This window comes from Botryllus schlosseri, chromosome 7 (genome assembly GCF_051294905.1).
Source record: "Botryllus schlosseri isolate E-star chromosome 7, Bs_hap1, whole genome shotgun sequence".
Taxonomy (NCBI): domain Eukaryota; kingdom Metazoa; phylum Chordata; class Ascidiacea; order Stolidobranchia; family Styelidae; genus Botryllus; species Botryllus schlosseri.
Window position 1 is genome coordinate 23,909,182 of NC_137242.1, and position 19,812 is coordinate 23,928,993.

At 39.0% G+C, this 19,812-nt stretch overlaps 2 protein-coding genes and 3 long non-coding RNA genes across 6 annotated transcripts in view; 3 read left to right on the plus strand and 2 right to left on the minus strand.

The window, feature by feature from the left end:
* LOC145443014 (uncharacterized) overlaps positions 1 to 18,846 on the plus strand; it is a 301,527-nt gene extending 282,681 nt beyond the window's left edge. Inside the window, exon 2 of the long non-coding RNA XR_013916268.1 lies at positions 18,520 to 18,846. This is a non-coding gene — a long non-coding RNA (uncharacterized LOC145443014). The remainder of the gene's footprint in view (positions 1 to 18,519) is intronic.
* LOC145442952 (uncharacterized) overlaps positions 1 to 19,812 on the plus strand; it is a 418,025-nt gene that overhangs the window by 54,886 nt on the left and 343,327 nt on the right. The gene's annotated exons all lie outside the window — the stretch shown is intronic.
* LOC145442828 (sialate O-acetylesterase-like) overlaps positions 1 to 19,812 on the minus strand; it is a 360,699-nt gene that overhangs the window by 25,628 nt on the left and 315,259 nt on the right. The window lies entirely within an intron of this gene.
* On the minus strand, positions 2 to 3,338 carry LOC145443286 (uncharacterized). 2 transcript variants are annotated; one of them, XR_013916372.1, is made up of 3 exons: positions 2,794 to 3,338; positions 2,543 to 2,717; positions 2 to 207 (listed from the first exon to the last, which is right to left on the minus strand). It is a non-coding gene; the product is annotated as an uncharacterized LOC145443286 (long non-coding RNA). The 2 variants fall into 2 exon arrangements; XR_013916374.1 differs by having other exon boundaries at positions 2,784 to 3,338.
* LOC145442830 (sialate O-acetylesterase-like) lies at positions 5,322 to 17,915 on the plus strand. The gene is made up of 9 exons (XM_080320848.1): positions 5,322 to 5,465; positions 7,209 to 7,379; positions 8,341 to 8,522; positions 9,101 to 9,239; positions 9,776 to 9,950; positions 11,715 to 11,827; positions 12,916 to 13,198; positions 15,454 to 15,643; positions 16,551 to 17,915. Exons 1-9 carry the CDS (start codon positions 5,369 to 5,371, stop codon positions 16,809 to 16,811), a joined length of 1,611 nt encoding a protein of 536 aa, XP_080176974.1. The 5' UTR covers positions 5,322 to 5,368; the 3' UTR covers positions 16,812 to 17,915.

Sequence of the window (19,812 nt, forward strand, 5' to 3'; positions counted from 1 at the left end):
GTTAAGCTAGAGCATTGTTTATTGAGAAAGTCACACAGGGCATTTCCGACGTCTGGGCCAGCGATACTTGGATCACCACCAGGTCTTGTCTTCATTGCGTATACCATCCTCTGTATCATTCTGCCCTTAGTGGATTGCAGTTTCTGAGCAAAGCCAAACACCGCGCCTTCAGTCGACCAAAATCTTCAAGTGTGCTTTGCTAAGTTTCTGAAAAAGCAATTGTGAATTTTAAGGGTAGCAGAAAGGAAATTTATATTACATATTTGAAACTAGCTTTAGCTTATGCTCTGTGTTTCAGGGAAAAGGCTTCATGAGCCAGGGCTGAAAGGGATAGGCTGCGTCATCAGTTATGTAGGCTAGTACGCAACCCTCTGGCTCCCAATCATGAAGTCATCCTGAAAAACTTGAATGCAGCAAATGCATGTTTGGTACAAATGTTGCTGTGGTAATTTTTTATCCACCCACAGCGCTCAGACTTGTTTGTACAAAGTACTGGAATTCCGAAATGCGCAATTTTAACTAGAACTCAATTTTTTAAACTAGCAACTAGAACAGGGGTGGCCAACCTTTTCAGCCAAATCGCCACATTCGATTGACGAACTATTTTGCGGGCCACTAGCCGCAAACATTTTTTAAAGTGATAAATTAATAATATTGTCACTGGACTATATTGGAAGCCTGGTGTATATCGCTGGGCTCAGTTTGCAAGGACTGGACTATTCGGCACCTGAACATATCGATATCGAAAGCTTCGTCCAACATGCGGCAATCATTTTGAGCCTAGGTTTCAAAGTCGACGGTCTTTCTGAGAGCGCAAACGCAAGATCGCATATGTTCAACGACACTTTGCCTTGTAACCGAGAATAATGTTAGACTCAATCTGATACATTAGGCGTTCTTTCATTTTCACAAAGGGGTAACAATACAATATTAACAATATTAAAAGCAAGAAATCGAGTGACAACATGTTGCGCTAACCGTGTAGAAAATTTTTACTACTTTTGATAAATCTATCTCAAAGTATTCTGCTTTATTGTAGTGTACGAAGATCTACCAAAATGTGACTGGCTCATAGATCTACCAATGCGTCGGAACTGATATTTCAGTCATCACATCTCAAGTGTTGCGGCCAGACTAATCAAATTTTTGATTGGCCTTGCAAATACACAATCTGTGCAATGCATTTTTGAATAGCTGGTTCGTGGTACAGAACTTGAATATAGCTTTCAATACAATATCCATTGTAGAATAATATTTATTAACTCGAAGACTTTTCGGGTGCCTCTTTTCAAGAGTTATCGGCACACTAATACTAATACTACTAATTTCGAAAATTCACTCGCGGGCCACGGGTTGGCCGGCCCTGAACTAGAACTATCAACTTTTCAAAATCTGCAATTAGAACTAGAACTACTCACTTTCAAATATCCGCAACTAGAACCAGAAACTATTCACTTTTACAAATCCCCAACTAGAACTACTTATATAGTTTTAGTAACTAAAAGTAACTAAATGAGTAGGTTGATGTACATGTCTGACTACACTACAAAAATATACAAATATGATCTCATTAAAATAAGTGAGCAGGGTTGTAACCAAGTCACAAGTCGATCCCACTTCAATAGTTTTGACTAGATTAAAGTCGAGTCATTTTCAATTTACCACCGAGTCAAATCCGAGTCCAACTCATCGAGCAGAGCGCCGAGTTCGATTCATGGTTCTATGACTCGAGTCAAGTCATTATGTTGACTGCTCAGTTTCCAGTTTTGAGTCTATTTTCCATCAATTTGGGTCTTACTTTTGAGACAGAAAGTAGCCTACTTGGCAAGAACAATTGGTCTTTCAGACTTCTTTTTCTGACATAATGATTCAAGACCAAATTTGTCTGACCTTTTTGCAGTGGTATGCTACGCAAAAACTGGCTGACATTCCGCCATGACAAATATAGAAATATTACTATGCACTAGGGCTGGGCAAAATTGAGTACCTGAGTGATTCGATTCTGAATCACTTATTACGCTTCGAGTCAAGTATCATCATGATGACATCACAACACAATGTACCATGACAAAAATTCAAATGTGTAGGCTACTTTTTATGCCACCATAAAGAACATAACACCTATTGTCCGTCACATTAAAGATACTTTAATGTTTTTTCGACCATACCGTTTTCATTGCACTGCTTGACAGTGGTATATGGGATGGTCATGACTTCGGAAATGTGTTATTTCCAGCAACGTTCGTAGCTTGGCACTATATCTCGTATGTTGTGACATGGCCAATCACGGTTTCAAGGCTTACTCAGTGGTAAAGTTTATCAAAACTATGGTATAATTCTCGTTAGTAAATCATCTTTCAGTATAATTTCAGTAGCCTACTCGAAAAGTAGCATTTTACTACTCGCCTCGAATCAATAATGTTAATACTCGATTCAGATTCGAGTATCCGAATCATTGTGGCTAGCCCTACTAGGCACCAGCAATTTTTATTAAAATCAACTTGTGACAGTTGCAAGTTCTTAAAATACATCTGATGTTTACCTGGATCTATAAACGATTGGCCTCATTGGCTAGCCGCCAAAGAGCGACAGCTACTCAGCAAGCAAGAGAAATCGAGTTCGTGTAATTTGCTTGCTGCTTTTTGTTATGGTCTGGAAGCTCGTCGCAGAGTATACCAAATGTTTCTCCCACGAATTTCTCGATTTCCCTGGTTTCTCTGTACAGTGTACATAAGATTAGATTTACCCAAACCATTATACAGCAATCACAAAGATAAACTGACTTTGTCGTACCTCGTATAGGCTCGTACGCAGATGTGATCGCCTGATCGGTGGTTCTTTTCATTCCAGGACTCTATCCTCTTTGCTGGCTTTCAGTTTCTGCTCTCAGCTTCGGTTGATAATATACAAGTCAGGAACATACTCGGGCTCTATATTACTGATACAGATATTGAGTATAGAGTCCCATACACTTCGAGAAGGCATATCCGCAACATCCCATAGCTAAAAGTTGGAGCCAACTTCTCCGCATCTCACGTATATGCCTCTCCCACATTGTTTTCCACAAGCGTATTACAACTGGAACACCCCACAGACATGGTTTCGTAACTATCAACAGTTACGGAGAATCGCGTTCATACTGGCCATAATTTCCCGCGAATTTACCGAAAACACGACCTGTGTGAACATAAGTTCGCGGTAACTCTAAATAGGTATGAACGCGTCCTTTTCCCGGAACTGTTCCTGTAATTTTTTCTCTATGTGAACATCGCCTGTTTCGGAACTTGTTCCCGAAAGAATTTCGTAAATCCGGTATGAAAAGGGCCTTAATCAGATACCCACTGCAGCTATTCCGCTGTGTTCACTCGTCCATGATATTCTGCTATGTCTCGCATAAGAAACTACTTCTTGTGATGACTCGAGATCATGCATGTATAGATAACTAACCTACGGTAGGTTAGTTATTTATAATGCATGTGTCATCGGTAGGTGAGGTTGATATGGCAGATTGTGATCCGGTAATCTTGATTCACATAGCTTCATGCTTTGCTCTCCAGTCGCCATGAGTCGCCACTTAATTCACATACGATATAAATTCAAAACATGTACCAGAACCAGTAAACCACAAGCCACAACCGTCTTGAAACCACCGAAAACGACATTCCAGTGCAATATTCTGAATACTAATTACTAAATATGACATGATGGCAATAATGATCACAATCCTGGTTCAGGAGAAAGCCTGTGGTGTTTTGAAATGACGAACTGAACCGAACAGTTTAGGATTTTATCGACTTTTTCTATAGCCTGAGATGCTCCCGAATTTGAAAATGCTTCCACATATCAATATATAAAAATAATAGAGGATTCGGCATCATAATTCGGACTGCCGGAGATGATGGACTCGATTTCCGAAATCGGAGAATCCTCATCTCCGGTAATAACCGGTAAACAAGTTAATAGGGAATTCCCCCGCTGTTTCGAGTTATTTTGTTGGGGTTCAGTCGCTTGCAAAAAGTCTATTTTCTCCTGGATATTCTGATATTAGTGATATATATAACCGCTATTCCAGAATAACTTCAGCATGAGCTGCTACGTGGAAATGAATACCCTGGACGTTATATTGAGACTGTGTATGTCGCAACCAGACGGAAACATGCGTTATTATTGCATTCGCCACCACCTCTTCGTGGAAATTAAATGTATGGATTTTCGGCACTTGTTCATGTCAAATCTATACGGTGTGAATTTTCGAGACACGGCAGTGTAGTTCAAAAAAAAAAATGAAGCCACAGAATTCGCTTTGAAGTAATAAAAATCTTTCCAATTTCTACAGAAATAGTAATAAATAGTATCATGTTAATTTCAAGAAAAGTCATTTTGTGGCTGTTTATCATCACTAACCTATAAGGACTAGGCCAATACCATAATCACTGACCGAATGTTGGTTGGCAATGCATATAGCGTTAGTCGGTTACCAGTATCTAAAATGACAAGAAGCCGTCTGAACTTGGCAGTAATTGGTCGTTTGGTTCAACCTATATCAATAGGTTACCCAGGCTATATGTGAATGAATATTTTCAACTTGGTGCAAATGATAAAACAGCAACATAGGAATAGAATATAGCCTAGTCAACAGGGGAACTGTGATAGCAATTATTCCCTTTCCAGTATACCACCACTCCACCACCCAGAGTGGAATTGGTGGTAACGTCACACGCAACTTTCTGTTTAATTACTTGTTTATTCTATGAAAGAAACCCTTCTGTCACGCGCAACTTGTTGACGAAAACAACCACTGTTTCCAGTCGGGACCACCACCAGTTCACCACGGTGTTATCAGATGTTGAGAGGATAATTCAATTCCCAAGCTTCCCAATAATTGTTGAATCTGAATGCATTGGTTATTCTATGTACTAGAATATTGTGTATCATGTTGTATAGTGTCTACCATGAAATGATATCTAAGGGCTAAGGAGGGGGATGATAAGAAATTATTGTTGTGACGAGCAAGTCTTTTCTTATCGGAGACCTCACCCATATATTTATATGAATTACGTATAAACTGAAATTGATAGAATGTGTGATTTTGTTGCAAAGTTGATCTTTAAGCTTATAATCAGAAGGTTCAGATACTATTGAACCATATTGTAGTGGAATTGAAGAAATGATTACCATGAGATGTGTTATTGCTGTGTCAGACGTATAAATACTTGGAAGTTCGTATTTGCAAAAACATTTTGGTATGTTTGGTGACTCTGACACGAGGCTCTAAAATTGTATCTAGAGCTATAACCATTATTGCTAATGTAGATGATCTAAAATTTTCTTACAACATATTGTAGCCTCATAATTGTTGGCGAGTGAGATGTTGTTGATTACTTTTCTTACAAGTATGCTGTTGAGTTTGCCGGGATACTCGGAGCAGTACAATACGAAAAGTCTGAATCTTGACAGTCACCAGGGTAAGTTTACTCAGAAAACCAGGTAAGTTGTGTATTGGGTGGACTGCAGAGAGTTTTATATCTTGTCTGCATCCTTGAAGCAAGTGGTAATTTAATATAAGTAGGCTATAGTATGTATCTAGGACAGTGTCAAAAATGTACAAATTTAGGCTACATGAATATCTTTAGTTGAAGCATGTAAAAACTGTTAGTAGCATTTCATTAAACATGATGAATAGGCCCTCTTTGACATGATCTCATATGCAAATAATCATGATCAACTTCACTACAAAAAATAATAAGACAATTTTGGTCTTATTGTCTTAAAGTGACTTTTTATGAAAAAATGTCTTAAAGACTAATCGGTCTTAACAAGAATTTTTCGTCTCAAAATTAAGACCGAAATTGCTTGAAAATAAAACTTTTTTTTTATAAAAAGTCACTTTAACAATTTTTCGTCTCAAAATTAAGACCGAAATTGCTTGAAAATAAGACCGTTGTCGCTTAAAATCAAGAGACAAATTACATCAAAATACTCCGAGTGTTTTGGGGGTATTCACATGTCAGTGTTAGGCTCTGCATGAAGGGAAGCCTAACATACCTGGATTTGCAATTCATTACATACCTATTACATAACTATTGTACATTCCACTTACCATATTGCATACAATCCTCAAAACAATATAAAAATAGTTGAATTAGAGTATATAATAGTATTTGTGGTGGGTGCGACATGCCACCACCATTGTGTCAGTGAAAAGTGACAAGGTACAGTACTTTGAATTCTTGTTCTGGCGCAAATGCATTCTGCATTTGACTTATTTGAAGTGTGACATGTGACCAGCGAGAAATGGACAAACATGGCACCACCAAATACGTTTTGGCTCTCTGCTCTCAAGCCACCGCTAGATTGTATTAGCAATGACCTTTGATGGATCAAAATTTGTCAAAGAAAGCTAATTACTTACGTCTTGTGCTCCTGGCTCATGACAGTTCACCATTCTAATTTATAAGACCACGGACCATGATGTTTCTTGATTAGCAAAATTTGTCTTAAAAACAAGACCGGAAAATCTGATACATCAAAAACTGTCCCAATAAGCACAATATGTCTTTTAAGATGTGTTTATTGATCTCAGTTTTAAGACCGAATAATCTTGATAATTCAATGTGGTCTTAAGTTTGATCAGTCCTAATTTTAAGACCGAATAATCTTGACAATTGAATATGGTCTTATAAAGCTGAATCAGTCTTAATTTCAAGACCGAATAATCTTGACAATTCAATATGGTCTTAAAAAGTTTGATCAGTCTTAATTTTAAGACCGAATAATCTTGACAATTCAATATGGTCTTATAAAGCTGAATCAGTCTTAATTTTAAGACCGAATAATCTTGACAATTCAATATGGTCTTAAAAAGTTTGATCAGTCTTAATTTTAAGACAGAATAATCTTGACAATTCAATATGGTCTTAAAAAGCTAAATCAGTCTCAATTTTAAGACTTCATTTCATCAGTAAGACTACATTTGCTGAAAATGAGAGCAAATCTTCTCAATGTCTTAAATTTGAGAACAAAATTACAAATTATTTTTTGTAGTGTTGTAGTTGTTTTACTTTATTATGAGATGAATTATGGTCGGTGCTTGACTTTAAAACTCGACACCTCATAGTTTTCTTGCAATATGGTTTTTCATTAGTATTGTACTGTACTAGATCAAGAAATGGTTTGTAGTATGAAGCGACCATCCTCTTTATTTTCAGATGTAAATGCTCGAAAGACTTCGGAATTTTCATTCGCGTCATATTATCAAACCAACATGGTGCTGCAAAGAGAACCGCACAACTCCGTCATTTGGGGATATGGGACCATCGGCGCGATCGTGAATATATCAGTCAATATACAAGATGTTTACTTCAGCAAAGTTGTGCAAGGTTATAATTGTCCATCATGTTTTATATTTTTATCCAAAGATGGATGTTACCGTACCGTACCTAATTATCTTCACCAATTAGCCTACAACCGCTGTGTAGGCCCTTTTAAGGAGTTTTTCAGTACCGGTATTCAAAGAGGTATGTATATATTTTATAGTATATGGCAGGCGGTTAGTGTCAAGCTCTTGCTATCTCACCGTGATTTATAGTAGCCTATATTATGTTCCTATATACCGTATTACATTCTAACCAATTGCTCCACCAATGATCATGAACATGCCAAATTTGTCTCATCAAGTTAATAAAATGACGGGGACATTTTTTGTATTTACAACATAGGTCTGCGTTAATGCGTAAATAGAGACAAATATTTGGGGCATTGTGTGCCTCAATAGGGAGCTGCTCATTATTTCAAGTCATATTCAGGGAGTCGTCTCTAGAACTCGCTACCAAACTGTACGCCTGCCTACCTGATATTTACTGAGAGTTATAGACCTAACATACCCATGAAATATATAGGACTTGCAGGTAGTAACAACTTAATACAGTGGTCATGCTTCACGTAAAATTGTCAGTTATCGGCAAATTTTGAATGCGTAGAGCCTATGGTTTTGCACAGTGATCCTTAACCCCTGTTCAGTCGGACCATTCCTATTCGTATAGGTGCAGGAAGTTCTAAATTATGTGTATAAAAAGATTAGCTTTGTTGGATTGCATGATTTTTCTAAATCATCAGCAGATAGTTCTACTGTCATGTATTACCACTCGTATATAAAATGGCTTCCTGAGCCTCCACCTCCATTTCACCGATTTCCATATTATGAAATCAGACATTTGCGAATTGCCCATTTTCTATCGCTCAATAAATGCGGAATCTTGACACATAGGCTAGTAATACAAAGTAAATTGACCGAAAAGATTTATCGAAATCGGTGATTGATTGCAATATCAATGTTCCAAGGGTTCGATGGGAATGGAATTTGGTCCGTCAAGATTAAACCCCAGCCTGCCGGAACAATAACAGATATATACGGCGTGCAAGATGATCGTGGCAAACTGCAGTGGATTCTCATCTCAAACGTTCTTTTCGGAGATGTGTTCGTTTGCAGTGGTCAGAGCAATATGGAATTCACAATGAGCATGGTAAGCTATTTCTCACTTTGCTTGCAAAAGGATGCAGCTAGCTGTAATGTTTGCTGTTGAAAGCTGGGAAGAAATTATTGACATGTTTCATTTTGTGTAGCTCTTCTAATGTCTAATTTCCTGGTGATAAAAAGGATAAGTGTTTTCAACACTGACTCAGCACCTGAGGCCTACATCTAAGGCTGCAATCATAGAGTTAGCTTATCTGAGAGAATGCTAATCATCTGATTAAGACTGTCTTGACACAAAGTTGGATCAGCTTTCCCGTGAGGACTATCCCAAGTGGTCTGGTGAAACTTTTAATCCAGCAAAGTAGATTACCATGATTAACAGCTTTTAATCATACGATTATCGTTATCTCCGATGAGCTTTATGATCTCTGCCCCTAGTGTTACACAAACTTTTATACCCATGACATTAACATTTATCAAGTTACTTTGTTGAGCAGCCTGAAATGAAAAATTTCAATAGAAATATTCTCACCAGCCACAATAGAGAAGAGAGCCTGGACTATAATATGAGCTAATAATAACAATATCTTTATTTAGCGCTCAAATCATTTATTTACTGTGATTTAGGTGTACAACTCCAGTCATGAGCTTGATGAAACTTTCAATTATCCGGACATCCGGGTTTTCACTGTTGCCGAGAAGTACTCCGACATCCCACTTTACGACATTGCATCGATCCTGCAATCATGGTCAATTCCTTCTGGAGGTGAGATTCAACACTTACTTTGAATTTCTCAAGCTAATCCACATGTATATTATAGAGTACCATAATAGCTTATAGTTAGGAATCAGTGTTAAGATTGCTCCAGTGCCCCTTTTTATCGAAATGATTTAAAATTTTTATCATAAATATATCTCAGTTGCCGAACCTACACCTACAAATTTCTTTTATTCTCTCAGTACCGTAATCTTTTTGGGTTTGCATAAAAGTCCTTAAATGTTCGACAGAGAATTCTTTGCTCAAGTTTTATGATCATTCCTCCCAATTGTAAAACAGCTTAGAATCAGTAAATTTGTGTATATCAATGTATTTTCGTTGCAATATTGAAATTCTCAACCACAAACAACGTATGTTTTGAAAAGTAGATCTATAGTTTTTTTTAACGAATGGTTCGCCCTACAGAACTCGATATATTTCTTATTTCTCTACATACCAGCAATCGAAAAGCTTCGAAGAATGTAAAGAATTAAAGAAATATATTTCAATGAACATTACTTTTTCTCATTTGTAAAGTTTAACAGAGACCATCGGAGGTAAAGACTGGACATATTTCTCTGCCGTTTGTTGGCTTTACGGAAAATATTTGTACGATGAGTTGAAGATACCCATCGGTCTTGTAGCGACCACTTGGGGCGGCACACCAATTGAAGCCTGGTCCCCGCCGTCAGTGCTGCAGATATGTCATGAGCCTCCAAGGTGCGTATTTTATTATCAGTGTAGGCCAGAGCTACTCAACTATTTTCAGCAAAGTATTTGGACTGCAGTGAGAATTTGGACCCTGCTGTAAAATGAAAAAGACCAATCTTCACCCATACTGTTGTCACTACCATAGATGAAAGATGTCGTTGTCGGCTTAAAGTGTAATTTCTCTGACTGTTTTTTCCGCAAAGTAGCATTCGCCAAACTGACATTATTTGACTTCCTCATAAATATTTTTGAACCCAATCAAATTGATTAAAATATCGTTTGATAAAGTGACTATTGATGATTGCAAGTCAACCAGAGGTGGTGAATGTTGACAAGGAAGCGCAAGTGGATGTAACTCCGTAAATTTCACTCAATTACAAGGGTTTTCAGTACAGTATCTGAAGTGAAGTAGGCTATCTGTCTCGGGTCCATTGCATACTTTTCTAACTTGACAAATCATGATAAAGACCAGTGGTTCTCAACCGGGTAAGCATTTTCAGGGGGCCCGCGAAACATCTAAATTTGAATAGTGTTTGATAACCTAATTTTTATTTTATTTTATTTAGGAAAAGCATGACACAGTTTCACTTCATAATTGCTAAAACTTTAGGACTCATATCATTAAAATGGTCGTCTGAGATGAAATATCCGACTGTGCAAACTCGTTTTAATTGTCAAATTACGAATAGCCTGCCGATGCAAACATATTGCTGTTAAAGATGTATTGTTGGAATTTTGGATTTGGACTTCTCGGTCATAGCAAATTAGTAAACGGTCGTTTGGCTTAGAAATTCCCGAGTTCATTTCATAATCTGTCCCAATGACGGAATTGAAACCTCGCCACGAAAACCATTTTCTCCTGTTATACAACCACTGAATAACTTCAAGATGAGATTCTATAGAAAGGACTAGGTTGGACATGACATGTTCATTAAAAACACACACAAAAATCTGTCGTTGGAAGCGTTAGGCATTAATGTTACATTCGCCACCAATGTATCTTTGTGGAAATGGATTTTCGGCACTCGTTCACATCCAACGCGGATTTTCAAGACACTGAATACAGCTGCAAAATTTGTTTCGAAATAATAGAAGTCTACCCAGTTTTTACATATAGTGTGATGTTATTTTCAAGAAAAGTCATTTTTTGGCTGTTTATCACTAGTCTATAATTGATATTTGCACGGGACAGATGACGGTTGCACGATAATTGAGCTAATTTTGAACAAAAACTTGAGGAGGTCCAAAAGGGGTCCGCGAAGACAAAAAGGTTGAAGACCTAATCAGACATTGCGCGATTGACCAACATTACTGTTGAAGTGTTGAATGTGGATGTTGCATTGTAGATAATAATTTCTCTTCAATGCTACGAATGCTTTTAATGCTACCGACAATACAGTCAAGATTTCGGTCAAAAAAAGGTTTAGGATCAGAATGTCTTATATTTTTGTAGTCCGGTTGGCGATATTTATGCTGTAAATCTAGCTCCTATCGACATTGTGCGTAATAACATCAAACATTGATTAATATATAGTGTGCACATCCGCACAAGTATATGAATGACTAGGTATAGGCATGCCGAAATGTTGAATGTAATTTGTTAAGGCGTGTTTATCGGCCCTAAGGTCTCCTACTGGGCCTAATGACAGATGCCCCAACTTTGATAATAATGAACTGTAGTAAGCTTACAGAGGCTTTTGAATGCATAAGTCGTTGAGGTTGTCAAATTTGAATATTGACTTTGCTCAAACACAGAGCTTTGACATGTTACAGCCCTAAAGAGGATATAGAAAACTTGGGAACGCAAGCAGACTATTCCCAACTGTACAATGCTATGATTCATCCACTGCTGAATATGACAATCAAGGCCGTGATATGGTACCAAGGTAAATACTGTTTCTCTGTTTTAAAATCACGTGGGCCCATCCATGGTTTTGGAAAAGTGTAGCCTGCGGTAAATTGACAAACAACAGCATTGACGTTACGTTTTTTGTCATAATCCTAGGCTTCACAAATTCAAACTTCTTGATGAAGTATGACTGGCATTTCTGGCAAATATTTCGGTGGTCATAGCAAAGCACGGTACAAACTCGAATTTATGTCACAAAAAGCTCACCTCTAATATTCGACTCGAAGCTTGAGTCCAGTCGGGTAGATAACCATGCGTAAAATATGCTTCAACTCGCAGATTTAAAAAAATAAAATAAAGCCGTATTTTCTCTCGATAAAAAACTCCTGTTTTGTTGTTATAAGTAAATAAACAGAATAATATTCTAAGACCAATTCTTAATGTGTCTGAGTTTCATCGTTATGGACTTTTGAATATGCGTGAAATGAATATTGATGTGCTGTTGTACAGCCCATTCTCTGATATTCTCTGTTTGATTTGAAGAAGGAAAAAAATTGAAATTTGCTCGCATACTGCACCTATTTATCCTTTTTATAGTTAGTAGTATTAACATCGTTGGGTTATAATTTTCATCTGAACAAGTCACACACAATGTACAATGCGATAAGACACAATGCGATGTCATGAACAGATAGGAGGATGTCGAACGACACGCATCAGTAGCGATCCTTTACTGTAACATCCACCTCGGCCGAGAGTGCCCGATGTCACAGTTCTTTTCGATGTTGATCTTTTTTGAAGCCGCGGCCCTTTCTACTAGTTCTTTTCATTCCTTGTGAGTGCTTTCTTCCGTCGGGCTTTTTTGTCGCCGTACGAACAAAGAGGAGCCCAGATAAACCTCCGACGGCAATCGAACCCGGTTCGTCAGATTGGTGGGCGCTTATCGTAACCACTACAGTATCTCCCCCGGAGTAAGAACGAATAGGCTGGAAACCACTGGTCGAGCCGCATGCACTTAGTCTGTTTTCTCGTATAGCCTATCCCACCCATATAAATATTTGTCATACGATCTTTATGTTCCTGAAATTTTTCGCTGGATTTTTAAACATCACCTACTGTTTTCAGGCGAGGAAAATGCCATGTATCGCTCCGATTATTACCAGTGTATGTTTCCGAATATGATCAGAAGCTGGAGAAAACTGTGGTACCTTGGAACTCAGATGTCCACCGACCCAGATTTTCCGTTTGGTTTTGTGCAAATAGGTTGCAAAGAGGAATACAGGCCGAACTATCCCTTGATCCGGTGGCATCAGACCGCCGACTACGGATACGTCCCTAATCCAGAGATGGAGAACACGTTCATGGCTGTAGCGATGGACTTGCCGGACCCAACATCGCCGTACTCGAGGTTAGTTGTGGTAACCAATATGGAAATTTGGATGGGTGAGAAAATATGACGCCACAATTGTTGGAACTGAATTATGATGGGGGCAATGACTATGCTACTGGATTTTAAAAAGATTTGATGTGTCTGCAGCTAATTTGGCAGGGCTCCAACCAAGTCACAAGTCAACCTTAGTTTTATAGTTTTGGATCGAGTCAAGTCATTTTCAATTCACCACCGAGTAAAGTCCGAGTCCAAGTCTGGTTGTCAAGGGTCGAGTCCACATCATAGTGTTGAGACTCGAGTCTAAGTCATCGTGATTACTGTTCAATGTTGAGTGTAAGTCATGTTCAACATGCTTTTTACATCCTGATTGGGTGATATGGTGATATCGATTGCCTCGCATCTATGGTATACTAATTTCCCTTACTCTTCGCAGACGAAATACCAACAATGTGGTAGCTTTGCTATTCTTTGAAATGCCTTGGAAGTCACAATGAAATACCTACCTTGGCCGCCCTAGTCTCGAGTCAATACGCAAATTGACTGAAGTCGAGTCATTTTTCGTCATTTTCGACTAGAGTCATTGGGACCTGCAATTTTGTCATTTTAGATTGACTCCAGTTCGACCATGGTCAGACAGGTCCGTGGAAAATTTCCATCATTGGGTTCGTCAGAGACCTCCCCTTAAATATTCAAGTCCCAGTACAAGTAGCCATTTACAATATACCATGTGTGTCCCAGGCGAAAGTAAAATATGAATAGACTGAAGTGGTTTTGCCTACTTTCATTTATTCAAGTAGAAATATACGGGAATACTACTCGAGTAGCAATGCTGACTAGTCTGATCGGTCCGTGGGTATGTGAGCACGCGACATAATAAATAGCATGCGTCACTTCAACACGCAATCACTGGCCGATTGCATTTGTTCAAAAATAACTTTTCTTGGATTTTTGCGGCTATTAGCTAAAATTGTTAGGTTGACTAAAAGATTTTGAGTTTCTTATCAAAAAATTGAAAGAAAAATTTCCAATTTTATTGTCTAACCGATGAAATTGTTAAAGGGGCACTGCGCTCTAAAAATGACGTGGTCTCAAATTGAAGGGAAAAACGAACTAAAATTTTTGACCGCGGATATTTCCTTCAGAACGCCACCATATTGGAGCTGCAATGCACTGAAATTTCAACAGGGCCTTCACGCGCGAGCCGCCTTGGCTGAGTAACCCGTTACATGGCATGATGTCTTTATCGTCGCACTTGCTCGACGCTATAAGGCAGTCACGCAGAGAACGAACCTTAGACATATTTCCTTCATAACATCGGCTGACAACTATCTAAAATTCGTTCTCTGCGTGACTGGCTAATCGCGTCGAGCAAGTGCGACGATGAAGACATCGTGCCATGTAACGGGTTAAGCAGCTGCGGCAGCTGGCGCGTGAAGGTCTTGTGGAAATTTCAATAAATTGCAGCTCCATAACGGTGGCCTTCTGAAGGAAATGGCTGTGGCCAAATATTTTTGTTTGTTTTTCCCTTCAATTTGACACCACATCATTTTTAGAGCGCAGTGCCCCTTAAAGTTGTCTACGAAAACTTTGCAAAACAAATTTGACTCCATTCCAGCTCGTAGAAGTGAAGTTATTCTGGTTTATTCAGAAATAATTCTTGTATTACCCAGACCCACAGTAAATACTATTATTTCAAATCCACCATTTTAAACCCCAACACCTTCGCTTGTACCAGTTGGAATTGAGCCAAATTTGCAGTGTATCGTTTTATTGGGCTACTTGACAATTCCATGGGTAAGAGTGTAAAATTTGAAAAAAAAAATTTTTTTGTAGTAAATTAAAAGTTTTCCTACTCTCATGGCTTCACTTCTACTAGCTGGAATTGAGTCAAATTTGGCATGCAACGTTTTGATACAAGCTATCAATTTTAGGTCATAGCCACAAAAATCAGAACAATCCTATTTGGATGCGTCACATGAGCATGTAGGTTGAATTTCGGGTTACTGTTATACTTTAAGTTGGAATATATGTAAGGTTATTTTCAGTATTTTGGTCGGACATAGGTTTATGGTTTTATGGTTACAAAGGCATATGCTGAAGTACGCATGCTAATGGGTTCCATGTTCAACTGTCGTTTTTCATTGTATCGCATCCTCATATGTCTGGCAACCAGCAACCATCTTGGACGATCAGTCAAAATTTTCAGTGTTTCGAATTTTGGGACTACGTATCGGAGAAAACACTTGGCTTTTGCAATGATTGTCTGATTTCAGCGTTCACTTCCGAGATAAACAAGATGTTGCGGCTAGGCTGCTTGTAGGAGCATTGTCTGTGATATATCATCACACTGTTATATACGACGGGCCGTTCCCGGAGAAGATTACCGAGACCCCAGATCATAAGATTGTGATCCAATATCCAAAATATCATCAACTGGCTGTTACGAACGAAAACAACTTTCAGGTATGATTAGACTTTGCAATGCTGTTTCGAGATAGATCTTGACTTACATGTGACCGGCATGACCTCATTCATCATATGTGATGGCAAGAGTCATTACTATACAAAGATATTTAGTTTGTCACAGCGCATTTGACCAGATGTGTTTTCAACAATGGTGGTCAAAGTAGTCAAGAAAGCTAATCAAGTAGAAGTAACGACACAGACTTCTACTCAAATATGAGTAGAAGAAGTTTTCTTATAAGCAGCCGAAAACAACTTCAAGTAGAGGTATAATTTGTTGAATCATGGACCACTGAAGCCTGGAAACTGTCGTAAGCCAATGCAGTACAATGAAGTGGATTTGTGTTTCTACATCCGAGGAGATAAATATTTTCAACAGCATAAGGTTTCCACCACATAAAGTGATGCTAATGATAGCTTTGCTATAGAGCGGTGGTTCTTGACCTATCTGCGCTAGACCCCTGTTAGCCATACTGATACGTTATGTCGCATACTACATTACCGCTTTGCGTTATTAGGAAGGTAACTGAAAATATTGCAGATTGTATAATTCCAAACCTTTCGCTGAGCTGTCACACATAGATGACCCTGCGACCTGAAACTGTGCAAATGAACCACACCACTTCTACACGAATTATATTCGCCGACGCTTTCGTGAAAAAATATTAGACTTTAGACTCTGTGAACACAGCCCAATAAAGTTTCTGTCTTGGTCTCTGTCATTCTTATGATACTTCTACTTCGGAAACTGTATAAAGCGAAAAGTAAGTAAGTCACTAAATATGACTGAGTAGAAGTAGTGAAAAACTAAATTTACTTCAGCAAGTACTGCAAGTGCAGAAAAACTACCAGAGTATTTCAAAAAAGTATAAGTAATTCGTTACTAACCACCTCTTTTTTCGGACAGATATGTTGCCGAGGACATAATTGTTCTGTAAATGACACGGAACTTGACAAGAAATGGCACACGACAGCGATTCTCGAACACTCGGACCACGCGATCATATTGGACACCTCGGTCTGCAACCATATATTCTTGTGTGCAGACAAAATCCGATACGCTTGGGCCAAGACACCTTGCGCCTTCAAGAAATGTTCCGTGTACAATACCTTGGGATATCCGGCCGCGCCATTTTTCCTTGGGGTACACTCTGATTTCGTATATTAACACTTGTGTCCATGATCTTAGCGCAGTTGAGCGTACTACTTATTTTTATAACACATCAAACAATATATCTGTATTGCAAATTTTATGCCACTCTAAGGTGTTCCACTGACCGACTTATATTTTTAAATCCAATCATGAATTCTTTGTGTATTGTACAGATTCAAACCAGATGCTGCTTGCAAATTCTCAATTGTTAGAAATTTTATCCATATTTAGTCCAGCAAATACGTTTTAATCGAATGTATGCTTGAATTGTTTATCTCATGTTCTTGCCAATCTTACTTTTTCCATGACCATATGCAATGAAAATTCTAATCCAGGGGTGTAACAAATGTGTAGATTTTTATAGAAGATGCATCCATTGAATAATCCCTAAAGCAGCAAATGTTGATTTAAAGGAGGCAAAAAAGTGCACACTGAGTTTGGTAAAAATGGAATGGAACGGAAAGCAGTTATTCACAGAAGCCATAACGGCAATTCGGAACCGTGATATGCAGTTTAGACGCCGAATATAGTAGATACACATAATATAATTCATATCTGTGGTTGCGCTCGCGCTGCTCCGTCACACCCGACTCAGAAGGTCCCCGGATACAGATAAACCTGCAATTTAATAATAATGAACTAAATTCCAACGTCTGCTGTTACAGTTGAATCTCTATTATTCCTCACAAAGCGTACGCTGGGCTAACGCCAGATTAGGCTACTTTGTAGTTCTCACAGCACACAATGAACCACGCTTTCTAGGGATTCTGCCGATTGCTAAATTAGTCCATTGATAGGCAGGATCGACATTGTTATGTAACAACGGACTTTTCCGGTACAGCTGATTAAATATAGACGGACGACCCTAAATTGCCCTGAGTGAATCTATTCAGCATTATTACTGCATATTTATCTGCTTTATTCATCGACCGTTTCAACACTACGAAGCAGTTGCCTTTTTAGCGGCATGTCATGGGAAGCGAGATCGATAGGACAGTCGTGGTCCGGTAATCTTGAGGATGGACTGTACAGTGTACCTACTTCCTATCTTTTCATCGCATCGCATTTTTGTGCTGTATTGAACTGATAAAATTGCTAATATACCGAACTGAAACCATGCTTTAACGTTTAACCACGTGCAAAGTGTGACGTAAACCAATCGCAGTGAGTCATGAGATTTGCTTTTGTCCACATCATTGTGGGACACTATTGTGCAACAAGATGGCAACACGGTTAGGCCATAAAGTGTTCCGTTCCATAAAGAAGGAACGAACGAATCCCAGTTCAAGGATCCGTACGGATTCGCAACAGATCAGCACGGCAACATTATCGTGTGCGAGAGAGGCAACAACCGGGTTCAGATGTTCACGAGCGATGGAGCCTTAGTATCTGCCTTTGGGAGCAGGAGTTCTGAGCCGGGTCAGATGAAGAGGCCGCAAGGAGTTTGCCTTTTGTCAGACGGAGGAATTGCCGTCAATGTGTGTGACAGCCCCAGAGTGCAAATCTTATGAGCAACGAGATTAGAACTGTAGACCAAGGCACGTCACGCCTCCAGTTAGCAGCGCTCACGCGTATCATACTGAATACTAGGGATGGTGTGAACCTCTGAAAGGTTCAGGTTCGTGTGAACGCGAACCTTTTTGAAAGGTTCTGTGTGAACACGAACGTGAACCTCGTGACGTCATATTGCTAATTCCAACCCTATCTTTCAATGAAGTGATAGCCTATGCCCAGGCCGTGTTATTTTTGGCATATGCCAAAACTGCCAAAAATAACTTATTTTTGGCATTTTTCGATTTTTATTTTTGGCAGTTTTGGCATCGTCCTCTAAATAGATAGTTTCAGCCTCGAATTAGTCACAAAAACGCTTTATTTGGGCTAGTTTGTCAAACGACACCACAAAATGTGCAGCATCCACGTATAATCAGTGCCAACAAACAATAAGAAGAAAAAACCTAACGATTTCATAGGTTAATAATATCAAACGAAACCACAAAATGTGCAGTATCCATCGGAATCGGTGCCAATAAGCAAAAAAAAAGAATGAAAAGCCTAACAAACACGCTCAACAGCTGATTGTTACAGCTGTTGAGTAGACTTAAATCGTTTGCACTGTAACAGTGCTTCCAAACTCAGGTCAGCTAAGTTTCCCCTAAATTCATTTCTCGCCCAGCGAATCTGGGAAATATCGGTTTCAACAGTAGCCGTTGAGGGAAAGAATGTTGCCAGTCATCCACAAAAGGTTTTCAGAGCTTCAAAATCTTTGGAGGGCCGAACCGGCTTCCATGCATCATGAAAAGAGATCACTTCGCGAGTGCCATCGATCTCATCGCGGAAAGAATTTTCTTCCCGATCCTTTTCCAGGAGTTTCCTGTGTTGTCGCTCAACACATTCTATTTAGTAGCCCGACTATAATTTCTCCTTCAGTCTACCGATATATTTTCGGAGGACTTTTGCCACTTCATGGGGCTTTAATATTACCAACTCACATGGAAGAGTTCTGGGAAGGTTAGCTTGTTTAAGAACATTGACGCAACAAGACTGTCTGGCAAAACGAGACTATGCAGCTCAGAAATAGCCAGACACTTTGTTGCGTCACAATGTTCAACTCGATCACAATGCAAAAATTGTGGTTGATTTTGGGGGTTCCAGTTCCATGAGCAGAATATAATTTATATTTTAATAATCAGTACTGCGGCAGCTTCTCATTGATACCCGTTTTATCAAATTTAGCGCTCGACAAGCCGGTCAAAAATGGTCGTAAAATTGCCTTGGGACAAATGGAAAGTATGACGTAAACCAAATGCAGTCAGCCGTTCAATCTCGCTGTGCCCACACCATTTAGGACACCATGCTTTCACCCCTAATGGGTGGGCTGGACCCAGAATAAGAAACCTGCCTTTCACAAACGCTCTTCTCGCTTGTAACGCGGTCCTGTTAACACAACACCATGAACGAAATACGCTATTTGACAGGCCGTGTTATTTTTGGCATATGCCAAAAATTGCTTATTTTT